Below are 21,044 nucleotides of genomic sequence, written 5' to 3'. Positions count from 1 at the left end.
AAATTCAGAGTAGGTAGATAAAGAATAAAATCAGAGAATATCTGGATAATTACAGTGATAGAGAAAAAAAGCAAGAAACAGAAGGCAACTTTTTTTAGCCCAGCAGAAACTCTGCAAAGTAATTTTGTACACAGAATGCTAGACACTTCTGTCATTGTCACAGTAAAAATACATTTCTCTAATGTTCCTGAATATGCATTTCAGATTTCACAGCCACTTGCTAGAGAATGATTCATCAAGCAGAGCAGAAAGTAAACAGAAGTGATACCTGACCTGAGAGTACAAACCAGAAAGCTGTTAAAGTTACAGAATGCAAAGCAGTACAGTGCTTATAACAACATAATCTTAAGGTCAACAGACACTTAATACACTCTAAGATGATGCACCTCCAACATTCTTCAGAGTGGATTTTTATACTCAGAAGTAAGCAATAAATATGCAGCCATACACTAAAAAAAAAGTTTCAATTTCTAAGCAGTCTCCAAGCCTGATTTTTTTTTCACAGAAATTCCATGTGAAATATACAGAACCACTTAATAGCAAAATGTTTGCTTCTATGTAGTTCTTCCAACTCCTGCCTTCAATCAAACCCCAGAGAGGCTCTTTTCCTGTTCAGCACTCTGAACATTCTCATAACGTGGACATGCAGAGAAGCTCTGTGGTTTAGCAGCAGGCAATTCATTTTGGGAACTGACAACAGCCTCAAGCCTTGGCACTGCCTCCAGCTTCCATCTGAGGGCTACAGCCTGGAGTGGCTCCACCAGGCATGTGCTGGGAAACACAAGGCCTTGGTTGTGGAAGAAAGGCAGGAGGGACTACCAGAAACAGTAATTCTGCTTCAACCAGGAAGCCAAGAGTACACTCAGTCCAGTCCCATCCTAAACAAAGATTTGGGAAGCTCCCAACCAGCAGCTGCCTGCAGACTGCACATCAGCTGCTCCATGTGTACTGTCCGAGGCAGAGCTGTGGCTCTCAGCCACGCTCTGACACTGCTGTGATCAAGGTACCCTCCCCACTCATGCACAGCCTCCAAAACACGTTTTTCTCCTCTAATAACCCTGCAAAACACAGATCAGTCCGGACAACATCATAAACACTCAGTGAGAGACCTGCTGATGTAACACCTCCTGAAGGTGAGGCTCCAAAACACAAGCTTCTCCCTAAACTGCCACGCTCTAAGCACAGAGAACTCGGCTGTGCACAGAAACACAGCTTTGCTGAAGAACCTTTCTCCCTGAGTTTCTTGGGCAATTGCACTGCTGGCTCACAAGTCTCTCAACAGCCACACCAAGAATCTTCACTGCTGCCAAGGGGCAGCTCCAATGCAGCAGCAGCTTGAGCCTCTCCTCGGTAATTGCCCCCACCAGCCATAAAAATGTCACAAAACCGCAGCAAGAAATGCTTTGGCCACTACTAATTCCCAAGTATACTGATATACACAACGAGGGGAAGGAAGGCAGTCTCTCCCAAAAGCTGTACAGAAGGACCACAAGTGTCACCCACACCAACAGGTTTTACACACGTGGGTCATAACACACTTAAAATAAAACGTTCTAGCACACGAGAGGTTCATTTTCTGCCTCCAGGCAGAGAAGAGCTAAAAGGCGATAGATGCCACGGGTAGTACTTATTGCTATCAGGATTTCCCACGTTTCACCAGAAACACGAAACACGGTGAATTTAGCAAAGGGAACAGGGGAGGGAAACGCAGCCGGAATTTCCCCCGGTTACCGATCCCACTGAAAGCTGCTACGGGATGGGAACAGGGGGCTGGCACCAACCAGGCACGGTAAAAGGGCAAAGCTGGCAAAAAAGCGAGAGGGACAACGCATCCGTGCTTTTGCCAACACCGGGACAGGGAACGAACACAGCAAATCTGGGACTGCCCCGGGGCGCCGGAGCCGCTGCCCCGGAGGTGAGCTGCCATCCCCGGCAGGAAACGAGGAAAAGCCCATTGCCGGCACCGGGCGGACAGGACTGCGCCCCGGGCCCGCCCCGCGCTGCCGCCGCAGCGGGCAGGACCCGCCGCCGTCCCCGGGCCCGCCCCGGGAGCGGCCGGTGTCACCCCGCGGGCCCGGCCCGGCGCCGGGACGGGAACACGGCGGGAACGGGGCGGGGAGGAAGGGCTGAGGCGCACCCGGGACGGGACGGCGACACGGCCCGGGATCGGGGCAGGTGACAGGGGCAGGCGGCGCTCGGCGCCCCGGGCCCGCCGCGCGCTCGGGCGGCGCCGCCACACAAAGGGAGGCAGCGGCCTCCAAGCTCCGGCCCGCGCCCCGCCCGCGCCGCTCACCCCGCCGGCTCCGCTCCGCCTCCCGCAGCCGCGGCCGACCCGGGGTGGGTGCGCGGGGTCCGCCCGGCCCGGCCCGGCCCGTCCCGTCCCGCCGGTACCGCCCGTCCCGACACCGCCGGTGCCGCCGCCGCCGCTGCCGCAAAGCGCGCCCGGCCGCCCAACGCGCCGAGCCCGCGCGACACCCCGGCGGGGCAGCGCCGGCGCGCTTTACGGCAGCGCCCGCCGGCGGGAGCACGTGGCGGCGCCATGAAGCGGCCGAGTGAGCGCCGGGAGCGGCCCCGGGACGGGGACGGGACGGGACGGGCGGGAACGCAACGGGGACGGGACGGGACGGGACGGGGCGGGCGCGGGAGGCGGCCCGGCACCGGGGGGTGGCGGCCGCCCGTGGCCAAGCGAGCGGCAGCGATCGCGGAGGCGGGAATCCGGGGACTGTGGCTCGGGAGCTCGGCGGCGGCGGGGTGTGCGTGTCGGTACGCGGCGCTGACGGGCGCGGTGCGTTGCAGAGCTGCGGAAGGCGAGCAAGAGGCTGAGCTGCCACAAGCGCTACAAGATCCAGAAGAAGGTGAGGCCCGGCCCAGCGCCGCGTTTGGCGGCTTTGGGGCCGCTGCGCGGGGGTTTTGGGCCTTGGACTGAGAGCGTTTCTTGTGCCTGCCCTCAGATCAGAGAACACCACCGAAAAGTCCGGAAGGAGGCCAAGAAACGCGGACACAAAAAGCCCAAGAAAGACCCCGGCATTCCCAGTGCTGCGCCGTTTAAGGAAGAGCTTCTGCGGGAAGCGGAGCAAAGAAAGCAGAGGGTAAAATACAGTTAGTGGTAAAGAGAACAAAACTGAGACCATCCCTGTCTTTAAGGAAGCTGTGTGCATGAGTGTGCACTCAGAGGAGCACTCAGGTAGATGGTCCCAGCAGACTCTGCTTTGGGAAAAAGCTGTCTTTATTTCCAGCATCTTGCAGTGTGCAGTGATTTGCTCTTTTGTTTCTCACTGGGATGGGAACATGCTGGGAGTGTCATTTGTAATGCAGCCGGAATTCCCTGGGGTGCTGGCATACAGAAATGTCCCATCAGAGTGCTGGGAGTTAAATCATGGCATGATGTGATTACAAGAAGATCGGGATCTGCTGGCTGCAGTGGGGACTAATGTGACATTTGTCAGCTGTAGCGGTGGCTGCAGAGCTGCTGTACTGGGATCAAGCTAATGCATGGCTGCCTCTGGGAAGGACGCAAAAAAAGAGTTCCCAGAGTCACTTGGACAGCCAGGACTTCTAACGGAGCTGGCTCGGGAGCTGGGGTCAGGAATGGGGAGAAAGAACATTCTTCCTTACCACCCTCAAAGATGTTTTATCTTGCCTGGGTCTCTGTTTGCAATCAGCTTGAAGAACTGAAGCAAAAGCAGAAGCTCAACAGACAGAAAGAACATGAAAAGAGGAGGAAGCTGGAAGCTAAAAAGAATGCAGCCACAATCAAGGAGAAAGCAGAGGGAAAGGTAGGGGTCCTGTATGATTCTGATTCTTGAACCTGCAGAAGTCATCCTGAAACTGCACCTTCTTAAGCAGCAGTTTACATTTTCATGCTGAATATGCACACAAGTATTAGACACTAATTCTCATTTAAATAATTTCCTTTTATTTTTATTTGCTTTAGGAATCCTCTGGCAAATCTAAAGGAAAGACTGAAAAACCGCTGAATAAAAATTCTAAGAAGTCATTCTGCAGGGAGCTTATGAAGGTGAAATGCTTTAACTATTTTTATATCAGAAATATTTTGCATAAAAATTATTTTTATAAAATGGTATAGATATAATTTTATATCATTAGGGAGTCAGCCATAAGATCACTTGTTATTTTCCTTTTTTTTGTATTTCTGTTTAGAACACAAAGTTTGTGATAAACTAGAATACTGAAGTAAGGGACGTTACAACAGAAAATGTTAACAACTGTTTTTGTAAGCCACAGCTATACCAGAATTGTCATCTGGTCTGTGATGTCTTTGGATTCTTGTCTTTTTTCTGACCCAGGTGCTTGAGGCCTCAGATGTGGTTCTGGAGGTTTTGGATGCCAGAGATCCAATGGGCTGCAGGTGTCCTCAGCTGGAGCAAGCTGTCACTTCCTCTGGAGGGAGCAAAAAGCTGCTCTTGGTTCTGAACAAAATTGGTAAGAAACACAGGTTTTCTCAAAGTGTTACTGGCACTGTGATTCTGTGGTAGGTGAGCTATGAAGATTTTAAAGGAATCTGAGATTCCATTGAAGACATGAGATCCAACTCTGAGCTCGCTAAAAAGGCTGGAAATTACCAAGTACCAGCAGCTAATCAAAGAAAATAAAATACCAAGAGCGACAAGAAGAGCAAAGGGAACTTTGTGGTAGAGTAGCCTTTGCAAGGACTGTGGGATAATCCTTCACAGAACATCATTCTGTAGCATACAAAGTCTTCTAGCGAGACCCCAGCATTAAAAACCTAATACAGAGGCCAGTGATGTGTTCTGCTAAGGCAGAAAGAGAGACTCCGTGCCTTTGGGGAAGGTACCCAGTACTTCATCCTAGAGTTCTCAGCCAAATGGCATTTGTCATGATAAGATTAATTTAAGGAGTGAAAGAACTGCTCTTCTTTCCAGATTTAGTGCCAAAGGACAACATAGAGAAATGGTTGAATTATTTGAAGAAGGAGTTTCCAACCGTTGCTTTTAAGTCAGCAACAATGATGAAGGACAAGACTATGGTAAGAGCACTGCAGGCTGTCGCGTGAAAAGTTCATGTGTTTGCAGTCATACTCGTCGAAACATCTTTGAAATTCCTTTCTCCCTGGTTTGATTGCACTTGTTTGGTTAATGGATGTGCCTTTAGCATCATTCAGTGAGTGAAGCTCACTTCAGCTGAGCTTTGCAATACAGTGGGAGAATTCTTAGCACTGAAATTACAGTAGATGAATAAATCTAAGTATCCATATTTTATCTTCCTTAATAGCTCCTGACCGTGGGGTTTTTTTGCCTTTGAATCCTGTAGCAGGAACAGGTCAGAAAAAGACATGCACGTGTTGATTTCTCAGAAACCTCTCAGTATTTTGGAAGCAAATGCCTTTTGAAGCTTCTTCAAGGGTATGGCAAGACCCAAGACAAAGCCATTCAGGTTGGGGTAGTGGGTAAGTGTTTGGAGAAACAGGAGGAGTTTCCTTCTCCCATAAAGCTTTGGGATCCTGTACTACTGGACTGGGTAAAACTGCTAACACCTGGTTTGCTAATGAGCTTTCTAGTCATTGCTCTTTGATCTAAGACTCTCAGTGTTGTAGTGCTTCAGCTGCCAGGGATCCATGGTGCACTTCCATGTGTAGCACGGGGATCTGTGGGAGCACAAAGAAGGTAGGATACGTGCTCCACTGGCCCTGCCTTCCTCATGCCTGACAAAAGTCCCATGGAATGTAGCACCACAAATCCTACAAGTGTGAGAAATGAGGATAAATTCTTTGTCTTACTTCTGTAGTGAAGACTTCAGATCCAACTCTGATCTCACACCGATGCTTACCTTAGCAAAGCTGAGGAAGAATCTGTTTTGATTGGTGTTAAAAAGCTGTTTTCTTATTTACCTTACAAGGATTTATGTGATTTTCCCTCAGGTTTCCCTAATGTGGGGAAGAGCAGCATAATCAACAGTCTCAAAGGAAAGCGTGCTTGTAATGTTGGCCTGACAAGAGGTGTTACCAAGTAAGCTCAGTCTGATAAAAGCTGTTCCTTTCCTTGTTTGTTGTGTTTCAGTTGCCATGAGTTTGTGTTTCAGTCCATTGGGGCAAAGCTCGCCAGTTTGCAGTTTTAAATGCACGTTAAAATTTGCAAGATGAAAGGTGTTGATATGTGTGATGCAAGCTCTTGCCAGGGGATACAGTGTATAAACTCGATGTTTTGTTTGTTTAAATTTCTGTCCTACACAAAGCACGTGATGACAAAACTTTGAAACTGACTGTATGAAGTAGGTTCAATCCAACACTGAGCTTTGTGTCTTGCATCCCCTCACCATTAGCAGTCCTTCGCTGATTATCTGCTCACAGTGCATTTTTCTCTGAACAGGTCCATGCAAACTGTGCACCTTGATAAGCAGACAAAGATGCTGGACAGTCCAAGTATAATTGCAGATCCTTCTAACAGTGCCCTCGCTCTGGCCTTGAGAAGTATCATAGACCCTGAAGGATCAGACTCAGCAGATGTGCTTGAAGGAGCAAATGCCATAATAAATCACTGCAGTAAGCAGCAGGTGAGTTCCATCTTTCTTCTACATCTCTCACTGCATCAGACTTCTCTGTAGGTTCCTTAGGCCCAATAATGAAAGTTCATTTTGCTGTAGCTAATTCTGATAGTTTTTGAACTGCTTTCCCTAACCATGCAAAGTGGCAATGCCAAGTGTGAGCCTTCATCCTTACAAACAGAAGGCAGAACAGCATGCCACAATCCTGACAGCCAGAGTAAACATTTCATCACCAGACAATCAGAGAGTGAAAAATGATGATATTGCCTCTGTATTGCCTAGGTTACAGTGAAGACCTCAGATCCAACTCTGATTTCACTCTAGTTTCAAGCAAATTCACCTAAGCTTAATTACCTTTCAGTTCTTTGAGAAGGGTTTTCACAGACCAGCGTGCTGTCCCATTGCAGCAGATGTCAAATTTGAGACAGCCACCATACACAGACTATCACCATACAATAACAGAAAGCTTCAGCCCAAACACAGTAACACCTCACCACTCCAGAAGGCTGCAAGGGTCTGTCCTCCTTGTTCTTCAGCCCAGCCTTTTATCCCCTCATGTTCATGCCCTGCACTGTGTGCCCTCTGCTCCCTTTGGTGGTTGCTCAGAGCACCTGGGCACTCCATGGCTCATTGCTGTCAGTGCTGCTCACCTGCTTCTCACAGCTGGGCCCACTGGGGATGAGGCTGGGCCAGCCCCACTCCCAGTTACCCCAAATTCTGTGCCTACACTGTCTCTGTACACCCACCAGTCTGGTTGAATGGCAGATGAGTTTGTTGATGAAGCAGGCATTTTGCTTTCTAATGTTTACTCCCATATGCGTGAGAAAAACAGCTTTTCTCTTACTCTGTCCTCACTGTTAGCCAGCTTTATTTGCTCTTTTACTCCTAAAACTATGAGAAAGATGGGCATCTCTCTCTAAATGTGCCATTTTCTTTTACCCTAGGTAATGATGCACTATAATATCCCAGATTTCAAGGACTCTGAAGAGTTTTTATCTTTACTGGCTCAGAAGAGGGGCATGCTGAAAAAGGGAGGTGTTCCTGACATAGAAAATGTGGCTAAATTAGTGCTTTGTGACTGGACAGGGTATGTATGCTGTGAACTTTGCTCCATGCTGCTCACCTTTTTCTCACTGTTAATCCAGCACAGCAGAAGCAGAGTTCAGCAAAGCACTTAAAAAGAAGAGGCTGCTTTTTTCCCTTCCTTTCTTACATTTCACTTGGGTAAAGAGCTGGATTGTCCAACAGATTTAGAGAATGCCATCCACAGATAATTTTCTGAAGTAGTGAAAGATACATGAGAAGAGTCAAAACCTGTTGCACATTACTCCATAGTTTCTGTAATGGAAATCTGCTTTCCTCTCAAATACAAAGTCCATGTTCTCTTCTAGACAGGAAAGGATATGGCAAACTTTCTGTGAAAATTTAGGGTGGTTCCTATATTCTGAGGATAGGAATAATGTAACTGGAATTCAGTAATTGACTGTGACTGTCTCCCTTGCTGAAGTGACTCAGCTGCTTTTACAGGCAGGTGATCTGTGGTGACAAAGTGCCATTGCATTTTCCTCTCAGGAGCGGGCTATCCCCTTAATACTGTTGACAACTTCAGAGTCAAATTTTAATATCTATTGAACTGCTGTTAAACACTTACTAGTTTGAGAGCTTTGTGCTCTGGGTTTCATTTTTAAATACAGTGATTTAACTGTGTTATCTTTAGTTGTTTTTTAATGCTGGTTTTTATTTTCTCAGAGCCAGAATAAAGTACTACTCACAACCCCCAGGATTTCAGAAACCACCACCCTATCTTACAGAACAAAAAATAGCTGAAATGCAGGAAGGCTTTAATTTAAATAACCTAGAACAAGAAAACAGCAACACTGTTCAAGGTAGGACTGTTCCTGTAATAGCCTACCATTAACCATAGAGTCACAAATGGCCGGGTTGGGAGGGGCTTTAAAGACCATCTTGTTCCACACCCCCTGCTGTGGGCAGGGCCACCTTGCACTCAGACCAGATTAGTCAGAGCCCCCTCCAGCTTGGCCTCGAACACTTCCAGGGATGGGGCAGCCACAGCTTCTCTGGGAAACCTGTGCCAGGCCCTCACCATCCTCACAGTAAAGAAATTTTTCCTGCTATCTAATCTAAACCCACTTAGGTAAACTTACCTATGCTCAAATCCAGGATTTCCAGCTCCTAGCAGTTTTCTGTAGATGCCTCAGGGAAAGCTTTTCTCAGAGAATTTCCTTGCCTTGGTGGCAGAACCCTGTGTGGGAGCCCTGTGTGTGGCAGGGAGGGGGCAGAACTGCAGTGTCCCCACTTGGGGACTGGGCATTACCTCTGTGCTAAATGACAGGAGCTGAACAGACACTTCTCCTGTGTTTTCTGCAGCTTTAAAGCACCCTAGTCCAGCAAGCAGCATTGCTTTTCAGTCAGCTGGAATGACAAATGGGACAATAGAGGAAAGTAAAGTGATAGATGAAGGATCAGAGTGGGGAAACATGGAAACAAGCAAGGAGGAGGAAGAAGAGGAGGAAGAGGAATTCACAGAAAGTGATGATGATGAAGATGATGTGGAAGAAGAAGATGATGATGATATCAGAGAGGTAAATGAGGGTTTCACTATTGTTGGGCTTTTTTCCTGAAATAAGGAAACAACATTGTTCCAAGTCACTTGGCCTCAGCAGTGAGGCTCAGCTATACAAGGGGCCATCCATACTTTCCCCAGGCTCTGTTAGGTTTTATTTGCATGGGAGATTTCATCAGTGGTGTTAAAATAACGTCTGACCTCTGACTTGCAGGAAAGCCAAGTTCAGGTCACCAGAAAAGCAAAGCCTGGAAAACGCCAAACGAATCCTGCAAATTCCAAAGAGCAGAGGGCAGGTGTGTATTCAGAACCCTGCCTTAAGGATGGGCTCTGGAAGCTCCAGGATTTGCACTGGTTTCACTAACACATGATTTTCTCTTCTCAGGAAATGAACGTTCCAGATCACTGTCCTTCAGCTTAGATAAACCAGCAGATGAAGATGATGCCTATGATTTTAATACAGACTACGTGTAACAAATCAGGTGGGAAGGCAGTGTTTGGAGAGCTGCTACTGGCTTCCAGAACAGTCAGGAAGACTGGAGTTGCAGCAGAAGCTGGAGTGCTGCAGAACCAGAGCTGCTGCAAAGACTCGGTTGTTGCTGTGTCAAATAATGTACATAATAGTGCATGTCCCCTTGATATTTCCAGATTTTATACAGGCCTAGAAAACTGATTGTTATTCAGCTTTGTCATAAAGTTTATTTCCTCTATTAAAGCCTATTAAAAAAAATCCTAATAGACTCACTTAGTCTGTTCATTTTGCCTTATAAAATACCTTTCAAGAGGATAAACGCTTTGTCTTTGAAAAATTAATGATAAATGTTTCATTCTAGTCACGTTCAAACAACAAATCTAAGTTTTCCTAGAGGATTACAAAGATTTTACCCTTAGAGCATGACTTTATAGACAGTGACTTTTCAGTACATTTTTGCAAAACTTGTAGAACTTTCACATGTAAAGGTTGGCTAGAAAATGCTCCTTATTTCAACTAGATATAAGGTACTTTACTCAAACACTGTTTCATGTTCTGAACCCTCACTGGGAATGGTAAATGAGATTTTATTAGTAATCCATCTCCACTGGGAAAAAGTGGATTGATCTTACAGTGCTCTTGAACAAGAGTGTTTCTTGATGGCACCTGTTAACACCTGGCAATAACTGGCCAATATTAAGCCAAACACTGCCCTGTGCAATAAGGATGTGCTGCTGTGCTCAGCCTGTAGCAGAAGTGGGATACCAAGAGAATTGCCAAGAGGCCCTGCAGCTGCTCTGAGAATTAAGCATTTATAATAAATGCCTGACACTAAATATCTCCTGTGCATCTGTTTTCTTCCTATGAAGTGAAAAGTATGATTTCTGTGTTCTTTAGTAATTGTGTTTTCCCTCAATGTGTGCTGAGGAATAGATTCTCATGGGCAGCTTAAAAAGATGTCAAATACATCCACAAACAGGCAGTTCCTTTAAGCCTGCTAAAACAGCTTGCTCAGCTGAATTACATTGGTGTCTGCTAATCCAAGTAAAATCTTTCAAAGTTGGTAAGTGAATTTACTTCAGTACTCCTAACTGTTTCAAGGACAAGAATGGCTCTTGTTCTAATGGTTCATCAAAACCCAGGAAAAGAAACAATAGGTAACAAACCAGATTGGCCTATCCGTGACAGCAACAGAACTACAGGCAGTGACTGCAATGAGAGCAGCAGTTTGAAATCCTTTTAAAGCAGAACTAAAATCATATTCACAGTCGTGAAGGAGTCCTTTACCTCTGCTGCCCTGTGTTTCAGACCAGGCAGACTCAGCTGTCATTGGAGGAACTCAAAGCCTTTTGTCTGAACATCCTCCACTGAGGGCTCTTCACAAGCCTGAGTGCAAACCTCTGTTAAATGGAGTAGTTGGCACAGTGGCTGCTGGGATATGTCAGCTAATAATAACTATCACTCAACAATACAACTATAAAAAACCAAACCAACTTAACTGTAGCACAGGTGATGGGCAGCTGGCTGCAGAGGGCATAGGCATCTCATTTGATGAGTTCCCAGATGGGGAAAGGCACAGCAGGAAAAACTACAGCGGAGCGTAGCTCACTCGAGAGAACTATGAGGAACTCAACAATAACAAAATTAATCTCTAATTAATACAGCCTGTTCCCCAAAATAAGTAGTTTGTACTATTTTAGAATTAGACCGGATCAATTCACTTTGGCTTTAATCACTTGCTACTGTGTACAAAGGAAATACTTCCTCTATCAAGACTGGAATTAGATTGCCATTTATCTGAGGCTGGAGTCAGCATGTTACAATTAGCTTTATTTTTGAACAAAGTTTCATCCACCACTTTACAAAAAAATGGTTTAGTGTTCACTGGCAGTTAAAACCATTTTGCATAGTGAAATAATACTCGAAGGATTAATCTTTCAAAAAGGATTCAATTTTGCAGAATTCTGTAAGACTTAAACAGAAATGGTTGGGAGGAGATTTCATGCAAGAAAGGGTTGTTGAGGGAATTATTTTACAGGATAACAAAACAAAACAAAACAAAACCCAGGCAGCTCTTAATTACAGTACATTGCTGTGCAAGATTTGCTGGTGCAAGCACCAGCTGAATTTGAATCTTGTTCTTAGAAACTTTGTTTCTGAAATTGACAAAATGATCCCCTGTTAGAAGACTTGTAGTAAAGAGCAGGAGAACACAACTGAAATGACGTAAACAAAAGTGCTCATTTGTGGAGATCTTCCCTTGTTTTCTGTAGTGCTGCTGGAGTAGCATCTCGTGTCACACAGGTGACATGAGCCTCCTTTAGACCTGTGCATTTCAGAACTGCACCTGAACAAGTGCATCATCTTGTGCTCCAGAAGGCAAGGTCGGCTCTGTAATACAAGTTGGCTAAAAGAAAAATATTCTGCTTGGCTCCAGAAGTTTCCTGAGAAAACATCATCATTTATTCAAATGGACTCTACTTTGCTTCATAGGCCTCCGAGTGTCTGCGGATCAGGTTGAACTTGCCTGCAGGGTCAGGGACATACCACTTCTCCCAGACTTCAGCATAGGAAGCTGTTCTTCCCCAGGGTTTGAAATGTCCATTCCAATGGAGCAGCTTTGCAGCTTCCACAAACTGAGGAGAGTACCTTTTCCCAGCACTAGACCCTTCAATTGAAAAAGAAGCAGTAGTGTTTGAAATAAAGGCACCCGAAACACCAATGTGCAAAACATTAACTTCAAAACAAAAGATTTAGCAAAGGAATCTTATCATTTATGGAGAAAGGAGGTAATAGGGGAAGCAGAAATAAAGGCAAAGTGAAAAACAAAGTGCAGCTAAATGTCTCTTTGTAACTTTGATCTCTCTGTGTCTATTTTCATACACTGCCTTAACTTCCAAGTTCTTTAAAACCCACTGAACACCCAGATGAATTCAGCAGCCTATGTACTGATTGTTCATCAGAAACATAACCTGGAAAAGCTCTCCCAGCACTGGGGTTTCACTAGTAGAACAGACATGAATGTCTGCCCTTCTCAAAAGATTTGGAAGAAACACCTTGGATCACATCAGATACAATATATTTGTGGAAAATGGGAGGGATTTTGAGTCAGTCAGTTCAAGAACTAACCCCCAGCAGGCTGAGAAAGACTCAGGCCCACAGCCCCACGATGGAATTGCAAAGCTGTTTTTCCTAAAGAACAAAGGACAGAATAGAGGAATAAAAGCTCACTTTGCTACATCATCAACAAGGTGTCCAGCTACAGGCCTCGAGAAACACCCTGGGGGAGCAGCATCACAGACGCTCCATACGTACCAAGATGTCGGACGTTCCACATGGGATCAATGCTGGAATGTTGCTTGTAAAACACAATTAGCAGGGGAGGTGTTGTGATGCTGCCAGCCAGAGTCTTACTGTAGAGTTCCTCTCTGGAAGTTGAAAGGATGCTGATCAGTTGGTTTTTCACTTGCAGCCCTCCATTCAAGAGGGAAATGCCACCAGGAAAACCCAAGCCCTGAGCTGCTGGCACCCCTAGCCTGGGGTACTTACACCACATTAAGTGCCATCCACTTCTCCAGTTGTTTAGTGATGTTCTGTAATTTCCATTCAGTCAAATTGGCAACGAAAACTCCGGGGTTGAAAGAGCAGGTGTTGGCTTTCATGGCAAGCTTTCGGATGGTTTCTTTTTTGTAATCTAAAAACCCAATGTAGTTATACTGGGGGAAAAAAAGAAAGTAGAAATTAGCTTGAAATATATGGGGAAATTCCTAAAGAAAAATTCTGCACAACTCACAACAGACAGGCATAAGTTGAAGTTGTTATAGTAAATATCCTTTCCTTTAAAATGAGAGAAAGAAAGCTTAAGAGGCATAACATTTTAAAAATATTATTACATAGACTACATATTTTAAGGAATGCTGCATGGTCTTAATAATACCATATTATTAATATGGTACCAGTGTCAGATAAAGTATTTTTTATACATTCAGAAATGAAAAATTGTCCCTTTGATGTTCTCAGACCTCCTGCTGTTCCACAACGAGAACAGCTCTCATTGTAAAGCACAGCAAAAATTCCAGGTAATTTACTGTGCCTGAACAGAAACTGCAGACCCCATTTCTAAAACTGGTGTGGGCAGGGACAGTCACATGTTTAGGTTTCAGGATTTGGAGCAATTCCCAAATGCCTGAGATCTACAGTATTGTTATTAGTGAACAAGACTAAAACTAACCTGATTGCCTGCTCCACGGACAGCAACTTTACTACTGGTTGAGTCACAGTCATCTGAAAATGCAGCTGCATGTCCAGGTTTCAATGGAGTGTTGTAAAGTTCAACAATATCATCTGGAAAATGGAAGCAAGCACAGGAAAATCAATCCTGACTAAGTGCCAAGTTAGGCTTTGTTCAGTCCATTGTTACAGCACATGAAGCTATTCAGTTTAACTCAATTCACTCATATTTACAAAGTCTGTACAGAAATGTTGGGTTCTGGGAGAGATAAGATACTGACCTCAGCACAAGGCCAGCTAACAAAGGTCCCATACCTTGCACTATTACATCATCATCCACATAGATGACCTTCTCTGCATGAGGTACAAAGCGGGGCAAGTAGAATCTTGCAAAAGTTAACTGTGAGAACAGGAAAGCAAGAGAAGTGGAGAATTAAATGAAAAAAATGTCCAAATAAATGTGAAACTGACTGATTTTTCTGGCACTTATCCATGGCATTAATGTCCAAGACAACTTCAATAAAGGAAGTAAAATGGGCGGCAATATCCTACAATTTAAAATAAATAGGTTCCATCAATTTCTGGTTTAGCATGAGTGTATGCACTGATAAACTAACTTTGAAACTGGTCTACATAAGAATTTCTTATTTCTCCACATAGATCTGCAGCATCTCTGAGGTGTTGGCATGCTTTATATGCCAGCTGTGGTGTTTCACTGTGGCTAGCAGCAAAAAAGGATCCTAGGCATGCATATGTAGATATTCAAATCCATCTCTCACTATCTAGATATCTAGTTTTACTGAAATTTAGGGATTTTATTATAAAAGATTGTTTCTATGCTAAAAGACTTGGTTTTGATCTCCAGCAGGGTTCAAAAGCTAACATCAAAACATATTGTTACTAAGTTCTAATTGCAAAAAGTAATCACATCATCCTTACTGGTTTGAAGTTGTCTGCCTTTTGGGGATCCACTTGTACTTTGCCTTCTAAGACACGAGGGTCAAAATCCAGAATTCGGTACCTCATGTTTTTCAGAGGAGGGCTCCTCAGCCACGTCCTGCAAGCAGGAGAAAAGCACAGATCTTGTTAGATGAGACAAAATCAAGGGAAAAGCAGGAGAACTAGCTAACAGTGACACAGATCTGGATGTGCCCAACAAACACATTTGGGATGTAATTGATGCTGACATCGGTGCTGTCCTGTGGGGCCACAGGGGCAAATCCAGGGTCAGCAACTGCACACCTGGGACATGTGAAAGGTACGAGGTCACTTCTTGCTTTATCAGAAATACACAGTCTTGTTATCACAGGCCCTTCCCAAAACCATCAGTGTGGACACAAGGGGATTAGAGTAACAGGATCAAAGAACAATCTAGAAAAATGGAGAAACGTGATTGCCAGCACTAGAATTGCTTAGATGAAATGTAGAAGCACCTTTTACAACCCTTCCACCAACCTCATAGCTGGATATAAGCCCATTGGAAAAGATGTTTCTTTTCCATCCCTGAAACCTGACCAGGAGGAATGGTGGGACTCCCACAGCAGCCCTGTCAAAAAGCTGCCCTAAGCAGCAGCAGATGGGACTGGGAGTCAGGGGAGTGCAGCTCCAGGGAAAGGCAGCTTGCTCTCCTCTCAGAAATACAGAGTTCACCGCGTTGTGGGAACCCAATGAAAAGATCATTACCTCAAGTGATCCACAGTATCATTCAAAGTAACAATGTGGAAAACCACGTTGGCTCTGGTGTTCTGGTAAATGCTGTTCATGGCTGCAATTGCACCTCCGAGCCTCTCATCCGAGGCTGCGATGACCACAGAAATCTCCTTGTCATTCCTCTCATCTGCCAGCCTCTGGGGAGCTGCAGGAATGAAATCTATAGGCTGAAGCCCTAAGGGACTTGGATCTGCGGAGTAAAAATAACATACTTGTTTTTATTATTGTATATTATTATTATTATTACCACACTAGAATTCCCAACACTTCACTTATTTCTGCTATACACTTGGATGTCTGAGCTGAGGTGTGGATTACAGTGAGCCAGTATCAAACAGTCAGAGCATATCAGCTTTTGAGAATCTGAGAGGCTAATGAACAGAATAACACCACATTAACAGAAAACTGCACACATTTATCCACACATTGCACAAGGTATCAAAAGGCTGAGCTACAGTAGTCTGCACTTGCCTTTGGTCCCCTCTGCCACACCCATAACCTTATTAACTTTCCCCTCCTATTCACCCAAACCACGTGGTAGGTTCTGTCTGGCCAGAGCAGGTGTTTTCCCACCAAATCTTAAATATATATATATATATATTTAAATTAAAATAAAACCCAACATACCTGACAATTCCCGTCTCAAGAAGTCACTGAGGCTTAGGAAGTTATGATGAATAACTAGCAAAAATATGACAACAGCCACTATAAGAATGGAAATGTTCACTGAAAATTAAGAAGAAAAATCTTTATCAATATGAGAAACTTGGATACAAAATATATTAAAAAAAAAACCAGACAAGCATACACACATACCTTTCCTTAACGTCATTTTTCTATTCTTATTTTATTAGCATAAGGTTCCTGCAAACCTGCAAGAAAAAAAACACAGCAGTCACTGCCAGTGCATTCTTCCATGAGGCACAGCACATTATCACCAGGAGTGTCACAACAGTTTCAGTGTCCAAGGCAGTGAGTTTCCCTCTGTTAGTTTTATGACATACATAAAACTCTCTGTCACATTTTAAAAAGTGAGTACGGTCTCGGGAAGTACCTAACTACAACCACAGAATCACAGGATGGGTTGGGTTGGAAGGAACCAAGATCACCTGGTTCCAACCCCTGCCATGGGCACAGACATCATCCCCAGCTTCTCTGGGCAACCAGTGCCAGGGCCACAGCACCCTCACAGGGAAGAACTTCTCCTCAATACCTCATTTAAAGCTGCCCTCCGTCAGTTTGGAGCCATTCCTCCTTGTCCTATCATCCACGCCCTTGTCCAAAGCCCCTCTCCAGCCCCTTCAGGCACTGGAAGGAATTCTAACAGGTCCATGTCCTTCTCATGTTAGGGACCTCCCCACTGCAACGGCATATCTAAAGAAGCTCTCAGAGATAAAAAGGAGACATGCCACTTCACCGACAGAAAAAAAAAGGCCAGACTCCTTCTGCCAGTCAAAAGTAATCTGAAAGATCTGGAAAATTACGTATGTTTTCTTTACTGTTGAACTATTTATTTAACTGTCTGAACTGGAAAAAAAAAAAAAGTGGGTAAGAAGGCAGTACCATCATGTTATAGAAGGGGGTAGAAACACAACACCAAAGTGATTTCGATAAGAAATTCAAACATGCTTCATTATTTAGGGGTCGAAGTGAAATCAGAACCAGAGCTGTGTATCCTGGCGTGTGAAGGAGCTGACAAGTAACACTGAAAAACTCTTTAACAACACGCAAAATCCCAGGAACGGTGAGAGACTTGCGAGATCCCTAAATTAAAACACCTCAGACTCTGCTGCGACTGCTACACGAATCAGAACCATCTTCCTCCCGCTGCTGCATTCCCCCCCCAGGGAGACAGATCAGCGGAGCCCAGCAAACCCTGTCCTGAGCTGTCCGAGCACCACCGCACTGCTGGCACGGCGCGGGAACCGGCGCTTTGCCGGGCAGCACAGCGCCACGTCCCGCGGTGCCAGCGCCAGCGCCGAGGCGCGCACGGACGCGGCCGGCGCCTCAGCGACACGCGGCAGCCGGGCTGGGGACGGTGACAGAACGTCCCCTGCACCGGGGTGTCACGGACCACAATAAAACACACACCGCGCCGCTCGGCCGGCTGCCTGCAGCGCACAGCGCGCTCCCCGGGCTGCTCTGCGGGCGCGGCCCCGCGCCCGGCTCTCCCGCACCGCCCGCGGCGCCCCGGCCCCTCACGGACCGTCCGCCCGCGCCGCCACCGCGGCAGCGCACCCGGGCCCACAGGCGCCCGCCCGGGTGCCTGACCGCCGCCAGGCGCCGAACCCGCGCCGCGCCCACCCCGCCGCGATACCGGGGCCGCGGCGGCGCCCGGCGGCCCCGTGAGACGAGCCCGAGGCTCGGGTGGGAGGGCGGCCCGCGAGCCGCCGAGTCAGTGCGGGTTTCCGACAGGCGGCCCCGCGGCGCCTCGCACCTGCCGGGGAGGGCGCCTCCGCCGGGGTCCTGCGGGGCGAAGCCGCCGTTGCCGAGGAGACGCGTCCCGGCGGGCGGGGGGCAGCGGGAGCGGAGCAGCCCCGGAGCGGCGGCGGCGGCGCGGAGGCGATGGCCGGGGCGGGAGGCGGCACCTTCGGCCGACGGAGCTCTGGGCGGGGCGGACGGGGCGTGTTTCCGGCCAGCGCAGCAGCCGCCTTCCGCTCGGCCGCGACGAGCGCCGGTAGCTGCGGAGAGGCCGCGCCGCCCCCCGCGAACAGCAGAGCCCCACCCGGGAGCGCGGAGACGGCTGCGAAGAGGAGCGGGAAGAAGCCGGAGAAGCGCCGCCGCCATGCTGAGCGTGTTCCGCTCCATCCCCACGCAGATGGTAGGGCCGCCCGGGCCTCGGCACCGGGACACTGCGGGCGACACGGCCGGGCGGGGTTTGAGTGTCCCCTGCACGCACAGCAACACGGCCGGGCGGGGTTTGAGTGTCCCCTGCACGCACGGCGACACGGCCGGGCGGGGTTTGAGTGTCCCCTGCACGCACGGCGACACGGCCGGGCGGGGTTTGAGTGTCCCCTGCACGCACGGCGACACGGCCGGGCGGGGTTTGAGTGTCCCCTGCACGATGTTGGCACCCGTGTGCGAGGCAGGGCTAGGGGGATGCACGATGAATCCGTGTAATGCTCGCGGGTTTATGACCTGCGAGTTGGGGCTGCCATGCTGTACAAGGAAGCTGTCCGTGTAAGGAAAGCCCCTCTGTGCTTTCCTGCCTGTGCTCTGGAAGGACAGAAAGGCAGCGTGTGCTCCCAGAGAGCCACGTTTTCTAAAGTCATGCAAACATAGATTAGTTGGTTTGGAAGGAACCACTGGAGATCATCCAGTCCAAGTCTACCAAGGCAGGGTCACCTGGAGCAGGAATGAATCCAGGTGGATTTGGAACGTCTCCAGAGAGGGAGACTCCGCAACCTCTCTAGGGAGCCTGTCCCAGTGCTCTGCCATCCTCAACATAGAAGTCTTCTTTCTGTTGAGGTAGAACTTAGTGTGTTTTAGTTTATGGCCATTGCTCCTCATCCTGGCACTGGGCACCACTGAAGAGAGTCTGGCACCATCCTGTTGGCACCCACCCTGGATACATTTATCTGTCAGCCTTCTCCAGAACACAGGTGCCACACACTGTGCCCTCTCGGGCACACCCTCTTCTGTGGCGATACAGCTTTTACTTAGTGATGTTAAGGTGACTACAATGATATTTTGAACTTGCATTACTTACCACAATCAGACAGTGCTTGCTTCTGTTTCTAGGTGATGTGGTCAAGCCTGCAGAGGAGGTGTTTTCAGCCACTGTAAGAATAATTCAAATCTGGTTTGAAAGTTGAACAAAAACGCTGAGAACCCATGGTCAGGTAGACTGTAGGATCTAACCTGAAAGAGTTAAGTGGGCAGGTCTGTGTTTTGAATAACTGACTAAAAAGTGTCTCTTTCCACAGGACTACAAGGGCCAAAAACTAGCAGAACAGATTTTTCAAGGAATCATTCTTGTCTCTGCAGTAAGTATAGTAGACCTGTGGGTGAGAACATAAAGGACTACTTTAATTTCTGATCTTATAAATATTTTTTCTTATTGTTTGGTGTCACTAAAAGCTTTAAACAAAGTCAGAGGGTCTGTCATGGATTAAAACTTTTCTACTTCCTATCTTTTACTTTCATTGTTGGCCTGCACTTTTTGAAAATGTTTGAAAGATGTACATGCTTTTGAAAAAACCTTTATTTTCCTACCTAAACCTATGCCCTGCATCTCAATCTTGTCATGGGAAATGTTTTTCTTCATTTAAAGTTTGATTTTTTTAGAAAGTTTGTTTTTCCAGGTAATTGGTTTCATCTACGGATACATCACTGAACAGTTTGGATGGACTGTCTACATAGTTATGGCAGGATTTGCTTTATCATGTTTGGTAAGAATGTTTTTCCCCAAACAAAAAAACATATGCACTGTTTAATCTGGAATAATTGCTAAATTGAGGAGCTGTCAGCAAAGACTAATGTTTGCTATGCAACTTAGATTTATTGATACATATTTGTACTTCCTTTGATCTGCATAAAGTGCTTTGCAGCCCATTAAGTACTTTTTTTGAAATGCTAGCAGAATTTTTGCAATTTAATACCACTTTTGAGTTGATTTTTCATTTCAATTAAAAGTTAAAGTCCAGCTGACAGCATTAGTAACAGAAAGGACAGGGAGGCTTTCTCTGCAGTAGCAGCTTGTCATGACAATTTTGCAGCTGTTCCCTGCTGCCTGAGGAGACAATGAGGCAGAATATGGAATTTCAGGACTAATTCCTTATCCATGCATGAGAGGTGTCCTATTCCTATTGAGGCACTCCCAATCCCATTTTCCATGTGGTTCTTACACCTCTCAAGTGTTCAGATACAACACAATGTGACCAATCACTACTCAAGACACACACACATTCCACTGTTTTCAAAAGCCCCTGTAATTCTCTGGCATCATCATCATCCACCTGCTCCTTACTTCAACATCCCTGAATTATTTACCTGTGATGCCAGGCAAGGAGAGGGTCTCAGTGCAGCGTGGGAGGTGCTGGGAATGCTGGTGTCACCTCAGGAGCCATTTTTTCTTCGGGGTGGGTGCTGTCCTTGCAACAACCTGGGCTGCTTTAGTCACATACTTAAGCATGACTTTGCAATGTAAACTGTAAGTGTATATGAAATAGTAAGAGTTTTTTAAGCACTGATAGATTTTTCCTAAGGAGCTGTACAGAACAGCTCCTTAGCACCTCGGAGTCCATGTTCTGACTGCCCTCCTTTGCCCTCAGCTGACACTCCCTCCGTGGCCCATGTACCGCCGCAACCCCCTCAAGTGGCTGCCTGTCCAGGAGTCGGGCACAGAAGAGAAGAAGGCAGCAGACAGGAAGCCAAAGAGACATTCTAAAAGCTAAAAACTATGGTTTCCAGGCTGTTACTTGGTTAAATTTTGTTAAATTAATTCCCACTGAGAAATACTTCTTGGCTTAATGTTTGGGTTTTTTCCTAGTACTTTGTATATTACTATGAGTACAACCAAGCTCT

The 21,044-nt window shown here is 46.6% G+C and overlaps 4 protein-coding genes, 1 long non-coding RNA gene and 4 other non-coding genes across 29 annotated transcripts in view; 6 read left to right on the top strand and 3 right to left on the bottom strand.

Moving 5' to 3' along the window:
- The window catches only part of PBRM1 (polybromo 1), a 56,686-nt gene extending 54,252 nt beyond the window's left edge, over positions 1 to 2,434 (bottom strand). For 18 of the 19 annotated variants that reach the window (XR_011002970.1, XR_011002972.1, XR_011002971.1 and 15 more), the window contains exon 1: positions 2,294 to 2,433. The gene's annotated coding sequence lies outside the window, so the exon portion shown is untranslated. Of the gene's footprint in view, positions 1 to 2,293 lie in introns of all 19 variants that reach the window. The other variant, XM_068201671.1, reaches the window with a different exon arrangement.
- An 18-nt stretch (positions 2,435 to 2,452) lies between these two features.
- GNL3 (G protein nucleolar 3) lies at positions 2,453 to 10,414 on the top strand. The gene is made up of 15 exons (XM_068201684.1): positions 2,453 to 2,552; positions 2,797 to 2,855; positions 2,952 to 3,089; positions 3,663 to 3,776; positions 3,935 to 4,018; positions 4,308 to 4,443; positions 4,905 to 5,008; positions 5,293 to 5,428; positions 5,900 to 5,987; positions 6,348 to 6,531; positions 7,467 to 7,609; positions 8,272 to 8,408; positions 8,911 to 9,125; positions 9,321 to 9,402; positions 9,492 to 10,414. Exons 1-15 carry the CDS (start codon positions 2,540 to 2,542, stop codon positions 9,578 to 9,580), a joined length of 1,722 nt encoding a protein of 573 aa, XP_068057785.1. The 5' UTR covers positions 2,453 to 2,539; the 3' UTR covers positions 9,581 to 10,414.
- On the top strand, positions 4,499 to 4,571 carry LOC137480935 (small nucleolar RNA SNORD19). The gene has a single exon (XR_011003188.1). It is a non-coding gene; the product is annotated as a small nucleolar RNA SNORD19 (small nucleolar RNA).
- On the top strand, positions 5,730 to 5,803 carry LOC137480936 (small nucleolar RNA SNORD19). Its single transcript, XR_011003189.1, has one exon. It is a non-coding gene; the product is annotated as a small nucleolar RNA SNORD19 (small nucleolar RNA).
- On the top strand, positions 6,205 to 6,280 carry LOC137480938 (small nucleolar RNA SNORD69). Its single transcript, XR_011003191.1, has one exon. It is a non-coding gene; the product is annotated as a small nucleolar RNA SNORD69 (small nucleolar RNA).
- LOC137480937 (small nucleolar RNA SNORD19) lies at positions 6,772 to 6,848 on the top strand. Its single transcript, XR_011003190.1, has one exon. It is a non-coding gene; the product is annotated as a small nucleolar RNA SNORD19 (small nucleolar RNA).
- On the bottom strand, positions 7,476 to 8,911 carry LOC137480570 (uncharacterized). Its single transcript, XR_011002975.1, has 2 exons — positions 8,688 to 8,911; positions 7,476 to 7,966 (listed from the first exon to the last, which is right to left on the bottom strand). It is a non-coding gene; the product is annotated as an uncharacterized lncRNA (long non-coding RNA).
- Positions 10,415 to 11,387: 973 nt separating the features above from the next.
- On the bottom strand, positions 11,388 to 18,090 carry GLT8D1 (glycosyltransferase 8 domain containing 1). Of its 2 annotated transcripts, none has more exons than XM_068201685.1 (10): positions 17,956 to 18,090; positions 16,335 to 16,390; positions 16,146 to 16,244; positions 15,492 to 15,708; positions 14,748 to 14,865; positions 14,124 to 14,208; positions 13,810 to 13,922; positions 13,128 to 13,294; positions 12,894 to 13,006; positions 11,388 to 12,246 (listed from the first exon to the last, which is right to left on the bottom strand). In XM_068201685.1, exons 2-10 carry the CDS (start codon positions 16,348 to 16,350, stop codon positions 12,056 to 12,058), a joined length of 1,119 nt encoding a protein of 372 aa, XP_068057786.1. In that variant the 5' UTR covers positions 16,351 to 16,390; positions 17,956 to 18,090; the 3' UTR covers positions 11,388 to 12,055. The 2 variants fall into 2 exon arrangements, with proteins under 2 accessions (XP_068057786.1, XP_068057787.1); XM_068201686.1 differs by lacking the exon at positions 17,956 to 18,090 and adding an exon at positions 17,836 to 17,919.
- On the top strand, positions 18,084 to 20,977 carry SPCS1 (signal peptidase complex subunit 1). 2 transcript variants are annotated; one of them, XM_068201687.1, is made up of 5 exons: positions 18,084 to 18,339; positions 19,260 to 19,300; positions 19,445 to 19,504; positions 19,823 to 19,909; positions 20,792 to 20,977. In XM_068201687.1, exons 1-5 carry the CDS (start codon positions 18,084 to 18,086, stop codon positions 20,912 to 20,914), a joined length of 567 nt encoding a protein of 188 aa, XP_068057788.1. In that variant the 3' UTR covers positions 20,915 to 20,977. The 2 variants fall into 2 exon arrangements, with proteins under 2 accessions (XP_068057788.1, XP_068057789.1); XM_068201688.1 differs by lacking the exon at positions 19,260 to 19,300 and having other exon boundaries at positions 18,169 to 18,339.
- The last annotated feature ends 67 nt before the right edge of the window (positions 20,978 to 21,044 follow it).

Source organism: Anomalospiza imberbis, chromosome 11 (genome assembly GCF_031753505.1).
Source record: "Anomalospiza imberbis isolate Cuckoo-Finch-1a 21T00152 chromosome 11, ASM3175350v1, whole genome shotgun sequence".
In the NCBI taxonomy this organism is placed as follows: domain Eukaryota; kingdom Metazoa; phylum Chordata; class Aves; order Passeriformes; family Viduidae; genus Anomalospiza; species Anomalospiza imberbis.
The sequence above is the reverse complement of the archived record's forward strand: the minus strand, read 5'-3'. Positions and strand labels throughout refer to the sequence as shown.

Coding starts and splice junctions, on each gene's coding strand:
- SPCS1 (XM_068201687.1), top strand. CDS start 18,084: ATGGCCGGGGCGGGAGGCGGCACCTTCGGCCGACGGAGCTCTGGGCGG. Junction 19,505..19,822: donor GAATCATTCTTGTCTCTGCA/GTAAGTATAGTA, acceptor TTGTTTTTCCAG/GTAATTGGTTTCATCTACGG. Junction 19,910..20,791: donor GATTTGCTTTATCATGTTTG/GTAAGAATGTTT, acceptor CTTTGCCCTCAG/CTGACACTCCCTCCGTGGCC.
- GLT8D1 (XM_068201685.1), bottom strand. Junction 15,709..16,145: donor CTTGAGACGGGAATTGTCAG/GTATGTTGGGTT, acceptor TTTACTCCGCAG/ATCCAAGTCCCTTAGGGCTT. Junction 13,923..14,123: donor TGATGATGTAATAGTGCAAG/GTATGGGACCTT, acceptor TCCATTTTCCAG/ATGATATTGTTGAACTTTAC.
- GNL3 (XM_068201684.1), top strand. Junction 4,019..4,307: donor TCTGCAGGGAGCTTATGAAG/GTGAAATGCTTT, acceptor TTTCTGACCCAG/GTGCTTGAGGCCTCAGATGT. Junction 4,444..4,904: donor CTTGGTTCTGAACAAAATTG/GTAAGAAACACA, acceptor TCTTCTTTCCAG/ATTTAGTGCCAAAGGACAAC.